This window comes from Aptenodytes forsteri, unplaced genomic scaffold (genome assembly GCF_000699145.1).
Source record: "Aptenodytes forsteri isolate BGI_AS27 unplaced genomic scaffold, ASM69914v1 Scaffold108, whole genome shotgun sequence".
NCBI classification, from domain to species: Eukaryota; Metazoa; Chordata; class Aves; order Sphenisciformes; family Spheniscidae; genus Aptenodytes; species Aptenodytes forsteri.
In genome coordinates, this window is record NW_008794448.1 from 4,465,296 (window position 1) to 4,485,494 (window position 20,199).

At 36.4% G+C, this 20,199-nt stretch overlaps 1 protein-coding gene across 1 annotated transcript in view; it reads left to right on the top strand.

Annotated features, from left to right (window-relative positions):
* NUBPL (nucleotide binding protein like) overlaps positions 1 to 20,199 on the top strand; it is a 93,234-nt gene that overhangs the window by 65,478 nt on the left and 7,557 nt on the right. The window contains exons 9-11 of the mRNA XM_019474885.1: positions 6,458 to 6,543; positions 12,426 to 12,546; positions 16,526 to 16,608. Coding sequence (XP_019330430.1) covers positions 6,458 to 6,543; positions 12,426 to 12,546; positions 16,526 to 16,608 — 290 coding nt within the window. The remainder of the gene's footprint in view (positions 1 to 6,457; positions 6,544 to 12,425; positions 12,547 to 16,525; positions 16,609 to 20,199) is intronic.

The following is a 20,199-nucleotide window of genomic DNA, read 5'->3' on the forward strand; positions in this document are numbered from 1 at the left end:
AGCCCAAGAATTTTACTTTTTTTCTCCGCGATTCTCCCCCATCCCACTGGTGTGTGGGGGGAGTGAATGAACGGCTGAGTGGTGTTCAGCTGCCTGCTGGGTTAAATCACAGCAGAAAACACTGTTGATGTTTTAAAAAATTATGCATGAATTAGCGTGAAAAAGAATTGTGATTTATGAGATAAAAGTGTCTTTTTAAATTAACCAAAATTGCTAGCTGAGTAGGTATGGTGCTGTCCTCTTGTCTTTTCTGAAGAGAAATGATCAAAAAAACCCCAATGCTGCAGTACAAGTTGTGTGTAGCATACAGTTTAAGATTAGAGGTGTATCTGTATTCTGTCATTGCTCTTTGCGTAAGTGTCTGTTTGCCCCTTGTTGAATATCTCTTACTTTGATGCAAATCACAGTTGCAAGGCATCTGATCTTCTTTCCTTTTAGTTTAACAATAATATACAATGTTTTTCTCCATTTCTGAGCTTGCTTTCTTCTTTTATGGAGGAGGTACATCATTAGTTTCTACAGTAAATTTTTGAAGGTGTTTTATAGAAGCCATCTGGGTAATAGTAAATTTTACTTGATCTATTTTTGAATGGCAAATATTTTTAATGTCAGATTTTTATGTAGTTTTACTTTTTCTTTTGTGCTGTATTTTGATATTTTAAATAACTGCAGGAAAGGCAAGGCACATAGGTTTAGGATAGATTGAAAAACAAAAAAACCTTAGTCACACCAGTGGGGATTTTAAAATAGTTCTTTGTATTCATCCAAATATAATTTGTATGCTGAAATAATTTGCATTTGTCAACTACATTTTTTCTGACAACAGAAGCAAACTATCATCAGAGTTATCTTAGCTTCGGACACTCCTGATACTTCATTATGAAATGCCAGACCCAGTAGACTCTGTAAACTTAATTTAGAGACCAAAATACAGTATGAGTTTACACATTAATGCCTCACATTCTTTCAATATAAATTTAAATTTAACTCTTGGCTCATGGAGATTGATGTAACACATTTCCTGTCCAAGCTGAAGTGGTAGTATATTCAGTGCAGGTTCTTTAAATTTTATCATTCCTGAAAAATAGTTTCCAGGTATTGGGGAAAAAAGCTATGAAGTATGGAGGCTTTGAAAACTGAGGTTCTCTGAGGTCTGGCAACAGTGGCTAAGTGTATGTTAAGTACTACATTAGCTGCAATTGCCTCTGTGTTTTTAGACCAATTATTCTGAATGGGAAGAATAAACGAGCATAGTGTTCAGCTGACAATTGCAAAAGATGAGAGAAATCCATGTGAATAATGGTGCTGCATTCTCTCCTCTAGCTATTTCTTCTGAAAAAATAAATGTTTAAATCTGCCCCTTACCACCCCCACCTCTGGGGAAAAAAGTAAAAAACAGAATGGTTTTTGGAGGTGATTGAAGTAGTCTCGGTGTTGTCTTTTTTGTGGAGTAGAATCACTCTTTTACCTAGTTCTCCTATTTGGATTAGGACCTCTCATTAAAAAAACCCAAACATACTCATTTGTCCGAAGAGACTATTTGGACTTTGCTCTTGCCTAGTACCACGCTCATTATAATCTGGACATGATTGGCAAATGCCCTTGAAAGCAGGAGGTGGAATGGAGTAGAGCAGAAAAATGCTAATTCAGATAGCTAAGGAAAAGTGGAAAGTGGCAGAGTGTCTGTGAGGGAGTAGCTTTTTATTTTATGCCTATACTTTGCAAATAATGCTTGTTCACAGATGTTATTACAAAAGTTTTCAGTGTTTTCACATTGCTAAATAAATAATGCATTGTAAATTGCATTAGTGTGACATACGTATTGTTTGCCACGACCAAAACCAAACATTTTAACACAGCGAGAGTTGTCTTTCCACGTCTTTCTCCATGTGATCTCGTGTGAAGTGGGTGTTATAATACTTACTGATCAGTTAGATGAGGGCAGTTTAACTTCAGGGTGACAGCTTTATCCAGCTTGTGATATTCCTCTGCTCAGTGGCTTCACTGACAGTTCCTCTTGCCAGGAGGAAGAAGGTTGCTCTAAGACTTATGTTCTCTTTTAATGTGGGCAAGGCGGTAGTGCCCCAGTCTCTAATTACCTGCTAGTTCATGGGCAGAAGAGGCTGTGTGGCTGCTGGAAACGTACACTGTTTGAGCAGTTGTACAAAGACTCCTCCGAGAAGAAGGTAGCAAGCAGGCTGGAGGTGTGACACAGCCAGGATCCAGCCTTTGGGACAGTTCTGAGCTATATTATGAGTCTCAAGTAAGGATCCCTTAAGGGAAAATCACACTAGTGATTCTTTTAAGTTGCTAGTTGTAATGAGATGTCACACACAAAAGCTAAAGAAACTTCTTTACGAAGTTTATCCAAGGAGATGGACTTCTTTTTCATGTTAATGTATCTGTAATCATCGTCAGCTGAAATTCTAGGAAAGAAAGAAGTCTTTGTTCTTGCAAGACCTTGTTCTGCATCTTCAAGTGCAAACAGTGTCTGTAATTGCAGGCACCTTTTACCTATGAAGTAACAAGAAATTTAACAGAAGGTGAGGAGGACTCTGAAGAGATCCAGAGTAGAGAAGATCCAGATTCACCAGGCTATTTATAACTTGAAAGTCTCTCCTAGAGGTTTGAAACTGATGCGGTGGAAAAGGTGGCAAAAGCTACAAAAAGTGTGAGTGGTGTGGTCAGATCAGGCCATCCACAGCTGCATTGAGGTCTGAATGTGGATCCCTGCAAGAGCGTTCAATGCCTGGCAGTCAGCAGATGCAATTATCAGAAAAATGCAGTATATCTGTGTCTTTATCCTCCAGAACTCTATTTGTCAGTCTTTCTAGTCAGTTACACTTCACAGGTTTTGGGGTGGCATTATTTGCTAAGTTGTGATACAAGACACAGTCTAATACTTGTGTGTGGAGGGGTCCTTAATCATCTGTCTGGATGAGATGCACGTAGCCTGGTTCTGAAGTCTGCCTTCGAAGACACTGGAGGGGAAAAAAGAATATGTTAGAGAGATCCTTTTCATCCTAAGGTAGACTTTCTAAACTGCTGCTTATCAGCTGCTTTTTAGACCTGCCTGTTTTTCACTTGGGTACAAATTGACTATAGCTGAGGCTTGGAGAGATTCCACCTTATGCCTTGTAACCCAGAGCATCTAATGCGAACCTTAATGATGCAGTGCATATAGGTGATATTTTCTATACACAGAAATTACAGGCTGTTTCAGTGCTTGTAATTTCCTGAACACCAGTCCACCAGGAGGTGTTCTGTGTAGGCACACCTTTCTTTTACTGAGGATTAAGTACCTGGGGTTAAAAAAGAAAGGCAAACATCAGTGTTACAGGCTACTGTTAGTTCTGTCTCTATATATTATGCATGCTAAGGATTAAAAATATAGTTAGCGTAGTTTTTACTAATGCAACACGCATGAGCTTTTTGTCAACTGAAATATGGTGAATTACAAAAATAAATTGAATGCATGAATAAGTAGATATGTCAGTTAAACCTAAATGTGCTCAACTGAGATATCCTTAGTATGCTCAAGGCACAGAAATTGTTCTTCTGCACACAACTGCAAACATAGAATTTGTAGTATATTTTAATGTGCAATGTGATAGCATTATAGTTTGTGCAACTTCTCTGTTCAATTTGTCAGCGTTAGTTTGCCTCATTCAGACAGAGGCTTGTGTAAACATTGCACGTATTGCTTCAAGAGACATGCTGTGTGCATGAATTCAGTCATATTTCATTACTTTATTGATCAAAATAACTCTTTACTGTTTGATATTCCTGTTAACCACGTAGAGCCAAGATAGCAAAGAAAGTGTGGGCTGTGTTCTTTCTTGCTCATCATTTGAATCACTTTCTGAATTAAACACATGCAAACTTATTCAGGGAGGGGAGCACCGTGAAAAGTCTCATTTGCCATATTTGGTTGCTAGTGAAGGAAATAATGCTGCTAATAATTTGAATTCTTGAACTTCAGGTTGGGTTTGCTGGACTAGCAGTTGTACCAAAGAAAGAGAAAAGATACTTATTTTAAAGGGCATTGGTATAATTCAGTACAAGCTGGCTGTGAATAAATTTTGTCTGTAATTCAGCTGAGTGAAAAGGAAACCCTCAGCAGCAGCTTCCTGAGCATGTTGGCTTTCGTTCTGTGGAAGAAGCCACGCAAGTTGTCCACGAGCATAATTAACTCATGTATTTCAGAAGCCAGAGTTTTTTGTACAGGGAGTTGGTGTCTGTGGCAGCCTAAACTCTGCAATGTGCCATTTGGTCTTTCTGGCGTTTTAGCTTTTTCCCTTTGGGTGAGGTTCTCTAGCAACAGAATTTGTTAGTCAGAAATATCTCTCGGATAAGCTGCTTGTGGTTCTAGTGGGTGTTTTCATTGTGCATCGCCTCTGTCCTTCATGCCATGCCAATTACTGGATTCGTAAAAAAATTGGTAATGGACCAGAAAACGTAGACTTCAGTTTTGTTGACTGCATATTAGCTTCTACCTGAAGATCCAGGGAATGCTGAGCCAGCATCTTGAGAGAGGAGTGTGAACAAAAGTGTGAAGCAACTAACATGAGTGTATACATATAAGACACAAATTTCCAATTTTGTTTGAAAAGAAAGCAGTAATAAGTGTTTTGTCCAAGTATTGAAAGATCTTTATTTTAGAAATAGGCAGAAAACTCGAGGGCATTGAGCCTAAATTACTTATTTGTGGACTGTGCTTTTAGGGAAGGGTGCATTCATTTTGTGGAATTAGCCCTACATTTCAATGTCAGCTGTAAAGCATAACCCTACGCTTCAGTGAAACGAGGACAAAGGTGACTTGGATGTAACTGGAAGGCTTCCACGTTATCCTTTGCGATGCCATCGGAAGCAGGTCGGCTCGGGAAAAACAGCAAATTATTCAGATGCCAGAGTTTTAGTGAACAATAGGGAAATCGCGTTTGCTTAGTACGTTACATATGCCGTTCAGTTTTTGGACTTGTGTCTAATATTATGTAAGGCAGAGATTGGCAGCTTTTCAGGAGCGAGGTGCCAGATTGTATTTTTCTTTCACAAATTAGAGGTTAAGAACGCTGGTTGAAAACATTCAAACGTGCTGTCAGGCGCTGTTTGGAAACGGCTGGCTGTCACGCAGGCAAGATGCCACCCGGCAGCCGGCGGACGGCGTGGGGCCGTTGTGAGGGGCAGGGCTGCCTGTCCCAGCGCTGCCAGAGACAGGAGTGCTCTCAGGACACCAAGGCTCCTGCTGCTCCGGCCCGTGCTGACGATGCCAGTGTTGTGTGCCTCTGGAAATCTACCCGCCTCTTCCTTTGCCGTGTATGCCAAGGGTTGGAAACTGCAGGCCCAGTAGGAAACTCTGTCCCATGCATCTAAAATTGTCTGGTTTAATTGCTATTAGTGTGAAGTTTGGCATAAATTTCTTGTGCGAGGTTGGCTTAACGTGGGTCAGCAGAGATGCTTTTGTAACATACTTTGGAGACTGGATGGTCACTGTGAAACCAGAGCTAAGCAATTGATCAGTAACGTTCTCCTTTACATTGCATTTTTCTAAAATAGGGATGAGCATGAGCAGATTCTTGATGCAAGTTTCGAAGAAACAATATTTGAAACCCCTGAGCATATGCAAAAAGATGTTCTTTGTGAAGTGATGTGGAATATTATAATGTCTGTATTGGTTTTGCAGGCTGTATTAATTGAGAAGTAATATAGGGTAGTATAGGATAGTAACCTGTAGGCTTATTTTAGAATCTAACCTTTGACAAAGAGCTCTAGCTGTTTTATATGTTTAATAACTCTTGGGAGTACTAATTATCAGGTAACCTGGAGCCATACCTGAGCAGTGAGCAATACTATACTTTTTTCAAACCTAGTGCAAGCGTGCATGAGTTGGCCTCTTATTTTGTGGTATCATTCATACAAATGCACTGGTGTTGCGTCTAGTGTAACATGTTTCAAGATTGAGCCTGTCAATGCTTGTATCGGAAAGTGTAGCAGGTTCAGAAAGCAACAGTCTGATTACAGGCAGCTGCCTCTTGATTTTAGGACAAGGCTTATTGTTAAATCAAAAGCTTTCAAATGTAGTTATGGCATGGGACAGTTACTGTGTAGATATTCCCAGAGTACCACCTCTGCAACCTATTAGTGTGTGGACCATGTTGTCTTCTATCCATGGTCATATGACAGCTAGATCAATTTTCTCATTTAGAAAATATAAATGGTTTCTACATAGAAAAACTTATGATGAAAATATCTAAATTATCACACCGTATCATATCTCAGTGATTTTGGTCATTGCTTAATAAAAAAAATAGCATCATTTTCTTCCTTAAATTAAAGAAAAAAAGCATATAAACCTGTGACTTTTTTGAATTTAGTAGCATGTACTAAATAGTCAAAATATTTAATGGTATAATTAATAATACATATTTTAATGCTATTTCATGTTTTCTTTTCCCAGGAGCTGTGATCATCTCCACTCCGCAAGACGTGGCTTTATTGGATGCACACAAAGGAGCTGAAATGTTTAGAAAAGTCCATGTACCTGTAAGCCTCTACATTAAAAATACCAGCAGATTGTTCTTCCAAAATGTAAAAAAAATTCCATATACTGCAATAGGTGAACAAACCATTCAGGAATTAACTGAATTTCTGAAATTCTTCTTAAAAAAAAAAAAAAAAGATAAATCAATATGATCTCTGTGTTAATGAAGAGTTGTTAAAGTAACCAAGGTTTTTATATCTGTTCAGGCGCTTGCTCTAACAGAAAGGAAAGAATTTTCTCAGGCTGAGGTTATAATAGTACTTGATTTCTTTTAAATCGGGTTTGTTTAATCACTTGGAATGGATCAGACTGCTAAACAGAGTGTCTTACGAAGTAACATGTGCTTTCCAATTGTACTGTCTTACTATATCCTCATTATGTGTCCTCTTCAGCACTGTCTGTGTTGGAGCTTAAAATCTAAATTTCCTGAAATGTGGAAAAATCATATATTGGTATATTTTAAGAAGGAAATGTAAGTTTTTGGGTATATATGCACGTACATAATATTCATTTTGCCATTTGAAGGGCTCCGTGACTGTCACACCAGGTAGAAGGCTGTCTATATCACTTTGTTTTTCATGAGGTTTATAGCTTACATGCTAGCTTGCTTGTTTGGGAAATGCAAAATTTAAAAATATCCACAATATTCATATGGATTGGGAGAAAATATTAAACGGTGACATCTTTGACTTGATGTTTTCTATGTGTGCTACAAGTTGCTAAGTAACTGAATGTTATACTCTAGAGTATGTTCATGAAGAGATTCATTTTTCATTTGAAATGTGCAGTTGATGAGAAAATATAAACTGAAATGCTTCCTTATCTTAAACAGTAAAGAAATAAAGCCATTTACTATACTTTAAAAAAGATGTTTTCTTGCTTACCTGTGTGAAGGTCACTTCTAGTCTTTATTAAGAAAGGAAATTTCTTTCATAGCTAGTGCTTTGTTACTTTAAAAAATGCAACAGAAACCTTGAAGTGACTGCTTTCCTTTTTTGTTTTAATTTACAGAATAGCTTAACAAAAGAAATACATTGATAAATTCCTTATTGTTAACTATTCCTTAATACATTTGCACCAAAATGGAACTATAGTAGCATTTATCATTTGCTACTAAAGAAAAATATATAGAACAGAAGAATAACATATGGAATGTTTTGTTTTGATTTTATGTTTGGGGATTGCTAAAATTACGCAAAATTATTTTCTTCAAATAAAATTGTGTTCAAGTTAGTACTTTGCCAAATTTTCCTTTTGATCAATGAGAAATTACCAAGATTTCTTTCCAAGTCTGTTTTGTTCAATGTTCTTTGAAGAGAATGGCCTCTAAGAAAATCATGCATTCTAGGATAGGCTTAACTGTTATTAATGTGACAAGTGGTAGATAAGATATTAAATATGATCTATTTTGATTCGTTGGAATTTTCAGATCTTCCTGAATCAAATGAAAAGTCACAGTGAAGCTGTTGTGCCAGATGCTGAGTTTGAATACACTTGAACCAGTCATCAGGTCTTACCTTTTTCATGGTGCTGCTTTGTTTTATTATAACCTTGTATGTACATCAGTACAGATGTGTCATTTACTTCAGTGTTAAAGCAGCTCCTGCCTATCTATTACATTTCTAAGTGTCAACTAAATCTGAGGATCTAAAGAAAGTTTAGTTACTGAATTTTTGATGGACAACTTCAAACCTGAGGTTTACATCAAAGAGGTGGAATCTGTGGGACTGTGCTAAAATTGCATATCCTGGTTATATAATTGACTGATCTTTAAAAATCTAATCTTTAAAATCTTTAATCTTTTAAAAAACACTTGCAAAGAGTCTACTATTCAAAGAAGCAGAGAGTCTATAGGTTGCTGAGCTCTGAGTCTTTGAGTATGCTTGCTTATATTTAATGAACTGGAGTCTCCCCCTTTTACATACAGGCATACGTACACCACCTTTCTATCACTCCCACAGTCACTAGTTACCAAAGCCTCAAATGACATATCTAGTATTACCACAGTAAAGTCACAATAGTTAACATTGTTTGTCCTTTACTGCATTGAAATTGGAGTAGAATGACCGAAGGAACTGATGAAAAGCTGGCAACGAGAGTCAGCGTTAGGACCAGGATTACAATGCAAAAGTCTTATTTTCAGTCTTAGGACATAGTCGTTAGAAGAGGGGTGCCATCTCTTGTGCAGTGGAGCCCACCTGGTAAGGAAAGAGTTTGCAAAGTGTTGCTGACTCCTATCACAACGAGTTTCAAGATTTTCGTCCATTATGTGAGTTTGGCCATCATTTTGATGCATCCCAGAGGCTTGCTCTGGGCAGGTGACAAAAAAAAGTGAGTAAGCTTGAGTATTTAGGAAAAAATCGCCTATTTTCACCTGCTGAAATTGAGTTCAGTTCAGTATGGTTTATCTTATCAATCATATCCCTGAAAGAAAAAGACAGGGTTTTAGTTAAATCTACAACTTTTCTGGTAGTTTCCTTGAATTGGAAGGTTATATTGTGGATTTCACAGGTTTCAAAAAACTGCTTATGTAAACTCAGCCATGTATTTCCTTCGAAGATGTACTAAAATTGTTTATTTGGCTATGTACTTACTGGTATTTCTGTAGCGTCCAGAGTACCCAGCCAAGATTGTGGCTTATATATTGGGAGCAGAAGTTAGAGCCAAAAATTGCTTGTTATAAGACGAAAGGTAGGAAGACAGAAATATTATTGTGCAAGTTTACTTGAAGCACTAAAAAGTCAAGTGACTGACTGATGGTTACATAGGAAGTTGATGGCAGACTGCAGAACTGTAACCCTGATCACTTCAGTCCCTGTCAGATTGGAGTCGGACCTCAGCGCCATCCATCCTTAAGTACAGTAAACGACTTAAGTGGGTTTCTCAGGAATTGTCTCGTTGTGTAAAGACAGAGGGCTTTCATTTTCTCACTGTATTTTCTTTAACTTAGAAGGTAGTACTTTTGGATTTCGGCATGATTTGTTGTGTAACCAAAAGGTTAATTGAGCATAAGAAATATGTAAACATTCAGAAACTGTGTGTGCAGATAATTCATAATGAAAGGTTTCTTCATTTCCTGTTATTTCTTGATAGATGTCTCTTCACTGTTTAAAATAACTATTTGCCTAAATGAAATTCAGTTCAGTGCATTATAATTATCCTCTCCTCCACTACCATAGGTTAGCTCCTGTATTGCGGTGCATCTCATCATACTAGTTTTCGTGTCATTACTGAGCCAAGTTTGCAGAGAAAGGTACAGGGAAAGGAGATCACTAAGGATGGAATAGGATTCACACGTAATTATGGAATAGTTTGCGCATACGGTAACTTTGAAGCTTTTCCAGATCTATTATTTGAGCAGGGAAATGAGAGTTATTACTGACTTCATTAGCAAGACCTATTACTTTGTCTGTAGATTTAAAAGCTCTGAAGATCATAGTGAACTCTCTTCCTTCTGTAAATATATCTGCAGAAATATACATGTTAAAAATACACTTCAGCACTAAAGTTGTGTGTGTTTGCACAGATTCTATATTAAACTGGGTGTTTATAATTGGCAACTTAATATTCCAAAAAATGTCTTCATATTCCAGAAGAATAATTTGTATATTAATACATATGCACTACTCATTGGCTGACAGATAGGAACAACACTGAAAAAATAAAAATGATTGTGTAATGCTGAAATGTCCTTTGCTTTTAGTAAGATTTGTTGAAATGAAAACAAAAAAGGACAGTGAATAAGACGTCTAAAACTGATACAGCGTTGGGGATACAGCTGTATCTCAGCATTTGCATTAACTGTGGCAGAAGGACTTCTTAGTTAGTAGGTTATCAAAGAATTAACAAAGCAGCTGTAATAGTCCTTAACTGTTCACAAAACAATAGTAGACTACATAACTTTTTCTTTGATTGTGAATTCACTGAATCATAAATGTTGTATGACTACTTTGAGGAGAACAGAAAGTTCAAACCCCAAGATAACTGAAGATGAATTAATTCATTTAAAGTATAAATGTCAAGTTCTCTTTTTTTTTTTTTTTTTTTTTTTTTTTTTTTTTTTTTTTTTTTTTTTTTGTGCTGCAGGAAATAGCTTCACTGTATCCTAGTTAAAATACTATTTTTCTTTTGTCAAATAATACTCCTTCTAGTGTTCCAGTTTACCAACACAGTGAAAATTCCCTGACTTTAATTTAAGGAGAGCAGGACGAATGCCTGCTCAGAGGTCATCAGTAGAAGACTGTGGCTGTAGAGAGCCCTTTTTACCATCCCTGCACCTTGTATCCTTGGACACATAGTATTTCATGTCTCTCTTAGTTTAAGAACTGGATGAGAAAATTACCTGTAATAATTACCTGTAATAATGTGCCGGTAAATAGAAACTTGCGCCTCTGGCAGTCCCCGGGAGAGAGTAGAAAATGGGGAAAGTTTGTGGTGTGAAATTGAAAGTAGGTGATCTTTCTGTCTTTCTGTCTGTCTGTCTTTCTGTCTTCTTTTTTGTTTTGTTGTTACTGTTTCTTAAAATGTTCCTTGCTTTAAAAGCTCTGAAAGTTTTATGTAAGTTAAGGAAGACTTCTTAGAAAATAGTGTGAAACACATTATGGTGCTATAGAAAAAGCAGGTCATCATCTTTTGATCATTTTTAGCTTAGATACAAGGAAATTTTTATTAAGATATTGTAAATAACATTCTTTTTTATTTTCAGTTTTGGTGCCAAAGGTTGTACATTGACTCTTAATTAATTAACTTAATATTTGTTGGTTGCACTGAACACTGGTATATCCTTTTAGATATGCTTTGTTAGCATAGTGGATATGTTACTCCTCTAATAACTAGGCCAGCTTGTACAAGCACAAAACTAGAATGCTCAGGGAAATTTGAAAGTACAAAATGCTACGAAGTAAATAACAGCTTTTTGTACTTGAAAATATATATTCATGTTTTTAAAGCTTGGCTATAGTGTGTGTGACATACCTAGATAACACATAAATCTTAAAGTGAAATATTGTAACATGGAACCTCTTAAAGCAGGTCTTCTATTGATTAGCAGATGGGTAGAAGCTTTCACCCTGTAGTGTTTGAACGCTGTTATCATCACTTTTGGGAAATTCTGCTCTGCCTCGATGAACAGTTTTGTTTACTAGGTGAATAAAATGAGATCAATGCTATCATTAGCATTATTGTACATTGTGAAAGAAGATTTTTGTGTGTGTGATTTGGCAAATTTTCATTTGACATATTTTGCAAGGATGATGTTGAACACCTGGCATCAGCAGAAAGGTACCTCATACGTGTGTATTAGATTTTTTTATGTTGTGGTTTTTGACGCTTAGTTTCACACAATTATTTCTTTTTGATCTTTAAAATGTGTTTCTGCTCTTCAGAAGAATAGCAAATCTGGTTCTTTTTGAAAACATTTCCCTACAGGATAACTTTCAAAAATATCTTAATAGCATGTCTGATTGTGTCATTTCTTGTAATGGTATGTTTTTATTTTGTGTTTCCTGAAACTGCAAATTACAAAGCTATAAAATACAACATGAAAATTCTTAGATTCAGAGTTCAAAAATGAAATACTGGCAGGGAGAGTTCTTGGAAAGATAGGCCTATACAAGAGGTACTTTTTGTTACAAATAAGTTTGTTAATCTTTGAGAGGTATAAATGTGAAAAACTTGAAATAATGCACAAATGATAGTGCAACTGAGATGACTAATAAGAGTTGATAATGATGTTAGAGTCTGATATTACTGCTATTTCCCATTATAAATGAGTATTCTCTGTCGTTTCTTTGTTGATGATCTCTTCTTTATTGTCAGAGATGAATAATGGAAATGCCGATGCTTGAATCCCAGGTTTGAACATTCCTTTCTTCTACTTTAACAGGTTTTAGGACTGGTTCAAAATATGAGTGTTTTCCAGTGTCCCAAATGTAAGCATGAGACACACATTTTTGGAGCTGACGGTGTAAGAGATCTAGCAAAAGCCCTTGGTTTGGATGTTTTAGGTAAGGATATAGAAATGGTTTTATTTTTGAAGAAAAATGTAATGACGTGCATGAGGGAAGCGTTAGCTGAAGTATGGACTGCATAATCCTAGATTACTCTATATTCGGACAATGTTCAGATATAATAGAACTAATAACTTAAGTTGAATGTCAGTTTTCGTATGCTCTGTTCCTTGTCAGGATCATTCTTGTAAATGGGATATGGACTGGATGTGAAAATTCTGGAATTGTATCTTAAATCTCTTGATTTATAAGCAATCCAGAACATGAATTGTTTTGATATCGATGTGCTATATTACCTGAAATTCATTATGTTATTGATCATACGACAATTTTTACAAATAACCAAGAATTCTATTTGGTCTTGTAAAACAGACCTAAACTCTGTCCATTAATGTCAATAGAAGTTTTCTCATTTACTTCATTTAAATGAAATGAGTTGTTACATACTGAAATAAATATGGTAATTTGAAATGCAGTCCCTTAAAGCAGTTGTTTTTATGCCCATATGAAGATATCTTGACTCTTGTATGGAAGCAAGCAGGCTGTAATGATTGTATTTAAGTGTTGAGATTAAAAGAATACACTGAATTGCAAAATGTTGCTTCAAAAGAAAATTTACCTTTATTGAAAACAAAAATTAGCCATGATTAAACAATCTGGCATGCCTATAAGCTAAAATATACGTTGATCTTTAAAATACACATTGCTATTTTAAAAAGGCATATTTCAACCTGTGCTGTCAGTAAAAAGAATAAATACAGAATATAACACAGCGTAATTAAGTTGGTAAATGGGATAATTGCATGTGCTAATGATGTGTTTCCATGTATTACTATAATTATCTCAATGATTTCCATAGCTAATTCATTAAAAAGAACCAGGAAGCTCGCTTACAAAAATCAACACAGAAACATCAAGGTCTGACATAAACTTAAGATAGCAAGGCAACACATAATTAGAGATACGCTTTTGGGCTATCTTCTAGCTTTCTGAATATATAATGAGTTGTGATCAGAGCCCAAGGGGATTTCTACAGCCCTGGGTTATGTGGATGGATGCAAATCCTCTGCAAGCAGTTGAATCAAACATGCATTTAGATACACAGGCACAAGTGATGTGCCATCCTGTTGGTCCCATAGATGGTTTTTGTTATTCCCTAAGAGGGCAGAACTGACTGTGATTGTATTTAATTAGGAGTGATGTGAGAGGTTTAGCAGGGGATGGCTGAGATGTATGAAGAAAAACAGAGTGAAGTTTACCTTCAAACTGTCAGTGAAAGACCAGACTAAGATTAAGAATAATGCCCCAAGGGTTAAATTTAGAATTACAGTACTTGATCTGATTAGTATGCTTCTCCTTCCAGGGATGACCATTATATAATAATACAGTATGGTATTATCATAAATGTATATATTTAAAATTAGTATTTCTAAATTTATTTTGCTTATATTGTGCAACACCTGTGGCTGTTCTGTTTGTTCAGCTAAGCACCTTGTCCTCTTGTGAAACCTGGTAAGGTTTTAGTTTCCATGATAACATCTGACAAGTTCTGCAAGCTAACAATGTGCAGGGTAGAAAAGTATTTTCCTTTTATTTGCTCAGAATCAGCTGCCTTTAATATTAAAGAATACCTCCTTTATTTTTGTTTATGACAGAAGACAATTAGCAGCTGCCAGTACACCTTTGAGTGTAGTTCATTATTTCATATGCTTTTGATTGTATTGTCTTTTTATTGTTCCCTGAAGGAAAGTATGCCCAAGTTTGTGAGAAGGACTTTGTGCTGCTGATTGTTTCTCTCCCTGTCTCTGAAATTGCCCTATTTTGCTTTCTTTTTTTTGAAGTTTGATGACCATTACTGTGACCAGAAAGCAATACCATTGCTATAAATAATACTAAGATGATAATTTCTGTACACTCCATCCTGACCTTTGCACTTCCTAACTTTTTAAACTGTATCTGCTAGTAGAACCAGCAACAATGACTCTCAGATGTAGGAATACTTCCTACAATAAATTCAAATTATTCTCAGCACTTACCCTTTCTTTGCAGTCAGTGATAATTGTTAGTATCAGAAAAACGTACGATGGCAAGTTCCCATCACGTTCTGTAGTGAAGAATAGTGCAAAAACTTCATCTTCCTCAAACCCTTATCACCCAAACAGCCATGCAGATGGTTTTGCTGTCTTTATGCTTCTGCTTAATTTATAAGGTTTTGATTTTTTTTTTTAATTAAGATTGCATTTTGCTTTGTCTTCTGACTTGCAGTTTTGCTCATACAAGTCCTGTTATGCTTCTGTAGTACCAGCAGATCTTTGTAAGTATGAGGAAGAAAAGAGAGAGGCTGCCATTTTGTAGTAGGGCAGTTCTTTTTGTAATTCTCTGAGATTGTTATAGTTGATAGTGAAGAAGTATTTTTTCATTAACAAAACATCCTTGGGGAAAAAAGTGAAGATTAGTCTCTGCATAAAATAATAGTAGGAACTAACTTCTGGGAGATTTAGGAAGTTACTGTTATTCTATTACGAATGTTTAAGGTTAAAAAAACTTTCCAAGGACCCCCTAAATATTTTTTTTATGAATAAATGAACAGACTTTTATGCCTAAAGAAACTTACTCATGACAGAGAAATAAGAAACAATTAAATTTGAAGGAAATGGACTGTAGTCATCATAAATAACAAATTGAAGTTCTTCAAAGATTCAGCTCACTAATCATGGAGCCACAGCTATTGTGTTTGCTGTTTGTTTGTTTTTTTGTTTGTATTCCTGCTTGCTTTTGGTTCTGTTTTTTTATCTCTTAAGCTGTGTTAATTTTCATACAGTTTTTTTAAAGTTTCTTTTTCTGGCTACATTGAACTTCAGTGATTTACACTGGCCTTGGTTTGGGTTAAATAAATGTTGCTAAAGTATATGAATTAAACTGATACAGTTTCTGAGACCAGTCAAGACTGAACTAAGGTAGGCTGTTCTGTCTACCTCCATCCTAAAATGTAGCTGTATCTGCCATTAAAAGAAAGTTGGTCTTCAATTCATTTCATAATTATCTATCTAGCAATGAACTAAACAGGGGAACTTCAAGTTTTCTTTAGTGCTGAAAAACTGTATTTCAGAAAGTATGTTTCAGAATGGAATAGGGCTACTAATTGATTTTCCTTTAGAGCATTCCTTTCCTCTCTGACAGTTCCCTGCTTATTATAAAAGCAGAATATAAAGAAGATTTCTATTGGAAAGAAGAATGAGCTGAATAGTTGTCTACCTTTTAATTAGATCCAAGGCCTAATAAAGACAATAACAAATGCTATTATTTGGAAATTAAGTATTCAAAGAAATCTTTGAACTGTGATTAAAATCTTAAAACAGCACTGAAAAGAATATACAATGAGGAGATAGGCTGAACAGTAAGTTGCATGATGAGCATTTGCCTAACACTCAAGCAATTTTTTTTTATGGACGCAAAATAATTTGTATCTCAGCCTGTGTTTTTCTGCGTATTCGAGGCAAAAAAGCAAACTGCCTTCTCTGCTAAATGACTACAAAGCATAGTCCTTCCTATTCAGAGAATGAAAAATCCAGAATATGTTTGGCATTAATCATTATGGTTGTACAGAAACTGTACTGCAGCCAATTTTCATTTTAAATGCTAATTTTTTGAGATTAAGTAATTCAAAGAATATACCGAAATGGAATGTGATTTCAAGTTGCTTTAGGGCTATTTTAGGCTAATAAATGACTACAAAGCATAGTCCTTCCTATTCAGAGAATGAAAAATCCAGAATATGTTTGGCATTAATCATTATGGTTGTACAGAAACTGTACTGCAGCCAATTTTCATTTTAAATGCTAATTTTTTGAGATTAAGTAATTCAAAGAATATACCGAAATGGAATGTGATTTCAAGTTGCTTTAGGGCTATTTTAGTGCAACATTTAAGAAATAGTAGGTCTTCACATATGTGTATCTTGGTATTTTTGATACAGGAGACATTCCACTGCATGTTAATATACGGGAGACGTGTGATTCAGGACAGCCTGTTGTGATCTCGCAGCCTCAAAGTGATGCTGTAAGTTTGGTGCACTGCACTTAAAACAACAAAAAGCCCTCCTCCAAAAGTGAATGGAGAGCGCTTCTCGTTATTGCTGTTTGAAAAGAAATGTGTATCTGAATGTAACTTAGGGAAATAAAGTAAAAGATGGTAGTATCGTCAAGTAACTCAGGCCCTTCATTTTGGAATGCTGGTCATCTGTTCTGCTTCTGTGCGTTTGGTTTTGTTTAATTAGTCTGAATCACTTAGAATAGTGCAGATTTGATCCAGGTTCTGGCATGCCAAGAAGAGGAAGGTCAGTGTGAAGCCTCATGAGACCTTGCAGCTAATGTAGGTCCTCTAAAACTGTCAGTTGAGCCTTTGGTAGTTGAGCCTGGAAACTGTCAAAGGGTCCTATCAAAAGATGTTTGGAACAAAACCTGTGTATTGTCAGTACCTGGATTGTTTTCAGCAGGAAGTGGAGCAATTTATACACCAGAGGAAATGGATTTTTCTGTGCCTTTACCATAACATTTTATTGCCAAAGGAAAATATGAGTTGTTGACGTGATGGGAGTCAAATATGCAAGTCTGTAAAGAAAAGCAGTTGCACATATAAAACTTCATCAACACTGATAGAGTAAGATTTTCCTGGCTAGTATTTTCTCTTGTGCCTCTGTGTCTGCCAGGCTCTGTAGAGCAGGGTGTTGTCTGCCACATTGTGTTTGCACAGTATATGGCATGATACAGCCTCACTCTTGACTGCTACTTAGATGTTAACATAAAAAAAAAGTGATTAATGCTGATGATAATCAATTAGAGATAAGGTAGAATGTACAAATAAGGTAATCTTTCTAATATTATGATTGCTAGGCACATGCTGAAATATTTTTTTTCCTTCGCACTCTTTTAAAAGAAAAAAAAAGGATAATCCAGTGTTATTAACATACTGATTGGGGTTCCAGTCTCAAAATTGTCATACATCATTTTGTTTTGAAAGAGAAGCAGCAGTACTAAGGCATGTTGATTTCTAATTGAATGCAATACTTTTGCTAGACTTGGGCAAGGCCTGTGCTGATCCTCTGTGGAATAATGTAGTGATCTTGAGTCTAGATCCTTGTGAAAAGGAATTGTTATAATCAATACGGTAGTTTCTGTCTGGGAAGTTTGATCAGCAGTGTGAAGGTTTGAGTAGGTGCATGGCTTAGGTCAAAGTTGAAGCAAAACGTCTGAGCAAACCCAGATGGAAGGTTCACAGCTCGCAGTATCTGAAACCTATAATAACCAAGAGTCTGTAGCCTTCAGGATTATTAATCTAAAAATTCAGACATGTAGGCTAGCATTCTGAAAATTAAAAAAGATAAGAAAGTCCGTTGTGTTGCCATCTGTTCCTCCTTGGACTGTGTTCTTGGTAACGAAAGGAGGGGTTATAAGCCATTTGTGGCAATTAAGTTAAATATGAAGAGGAATAAAGATAGACAAATATGTGTGACTCTAGGGAAAACTTCTAATATTCTTCTCTGCCATTGTGTCTGTGAGATAATCATTCTCCTCAGAGAATGAGGTTTTTTTAGATGTCACTAATCTCTACAGAATGAAAAAGAATTTCCCTTTATCCCTGGTTTGCTTCTCATTTTAAAGACACAGAAAATTATTGTTGTTCTCTTATATTTTAAAAGAAAAATCAAAGTCTTAGCATCTAACTGACGGTGGGAGAGGTCGTATAAGGTCAGATTCTAATCTTTAATACATCACACCCGTCACCATGTTTCTCAAATAAACTAAAATTGTGGCTATTCATGCATAAACAATCACAATTTTTCAGATAGAGAACAACGTGCACAGAGCTGCTGAAATTACCTCTGCTCTTGTCCTTTGAATTTACAGGGTTTTCTATACAAAATTCTGTGCTGTTTTTGTTAGAACACACAAATCAAATATAGAATCACAGAACTGAAATAATACCTAGCTGATTCAAACAGTGGGGAATAAGGATGGTGATTGACTTCTCAGAAACCCAGCATGCTGTCACACCTTCTAAGCTCTGTCAAGACTAGAATACAGGGTGTTTCTAAAATATGTTAGCTAATACTTTTTTTGCTTACACACCTGCCACGGGGTTCAACTTGCCTTGCTGATATATAAAAGTATAGCTCTCACTCTATGCTAGAATTTTAAAATGTGTAAGCAAACTTATCTAAATTTGTTATTTTAAAACTTGGATGTAGTTGGTGGAAAAGGGAAGCTTCCTTTTCACAACTGGCAAGGAAATTACTAACAACCAAAACAACCCTCCCAGAAAAAAGAAAATTACTTGTAGAATTGTGCATGTGTGAACTTAGAAAGTTCTTCCTCAGGGAAGGCACAGAATACATAAGACTCGTCTACATACGGAAAGGGCTGACTGTATAGCTAAAGGATGTGAAGGTTTAATGGCCGGAGTTCTCTTCTGGTGAAGCTTGAGACAGTCCCCAAGGAGGAATAAACAGTGCTGGTAAAATGATTTTGCTCTTGGTATAACATTGTCTATGGTAGTGTTTCTGTCAGCTTAGTTGTTTAAATTGTGGCTTTTTTTTACACTCTTCATTGACAAAACTTTGTTATGTGCTGTACAAATGGAGTATTGGTGTACTCGCGTGTTAGCCAAGTGGCAGGGGCTAGTCTAACAGAAGGGGAGCAGACAGACTGCAGCAATTGAGAGTGATCTGAGATCCTTTACAAGAAGCTAATCGTTTCTTTGTTTAATCAACAGTGAGGACTTGCCAGACCCTTCTGGAGATAATTGAGAGTCTTAGGAGCATTTTCCTCCTCCATCAAGCTGTGGAGGTAGATTGGCTGACTAGGCCTTCGTTATTTTGCTCACCCAAACATATGAGAGAGTCTCTAGACAGCAAAGGCTAGTAAAGGAAAATTGGGAACGCTGCTAAAATGGTGGAATAGGGAAAACAGTAGGGAAAAAGGTAGAATAGGGAAAACAAACAAGGAATCACTGAAACCAGGTGGAATTGATCATGCTCAGGTGTAGAGGAACCTCCTAGGGATCATGAGAAGGAACCAGCAGCAAAACAGGTGTTTGAAAGAGGCATCCTGAAACTTGCAGATAAGAGGGCTAGATACACAACATGATAAATTGCAGTGGAGTCATTCTTCCACCAAATGAGTTGTTTAAATGCCCAGTGAACTCTCCATCAACACTGGGGGAAAAGGTAAGCAGAGGTTCCCAAGAGCTCTTCCATCTGTGAGCACAAAACCCAGAGAGGTATGGGACAGTTGGGTTATCTTGTGAGGACTTCCCGCTAGAAACTTTTGGGTATATCATAGCCTTGATGGCACAGTGGATTTGTTAATACCTTGCTAGAACAGACAGGCTAGCTGTGACTGATGAGCACCAAACTCCCATCTGTCTCAAGACAAAGAAGCAGCTCAATCAAGTACAAAATTAATTTGCTGTACCAGTATGTCCATTCACCTTCTAAAAGCTAGGGAGTGTTGTTGGGATAGACATTTTAGGGAAGAGACATGCTGGAGGCCGAGGCAAGCAGTAGATATTGTCTCTTATCATCTTGTCTTGGGAGTGAGGTGATAAAAAAAAAAAAAGAATTGGGGGGGAGAGATGATACACTTCTAAGGT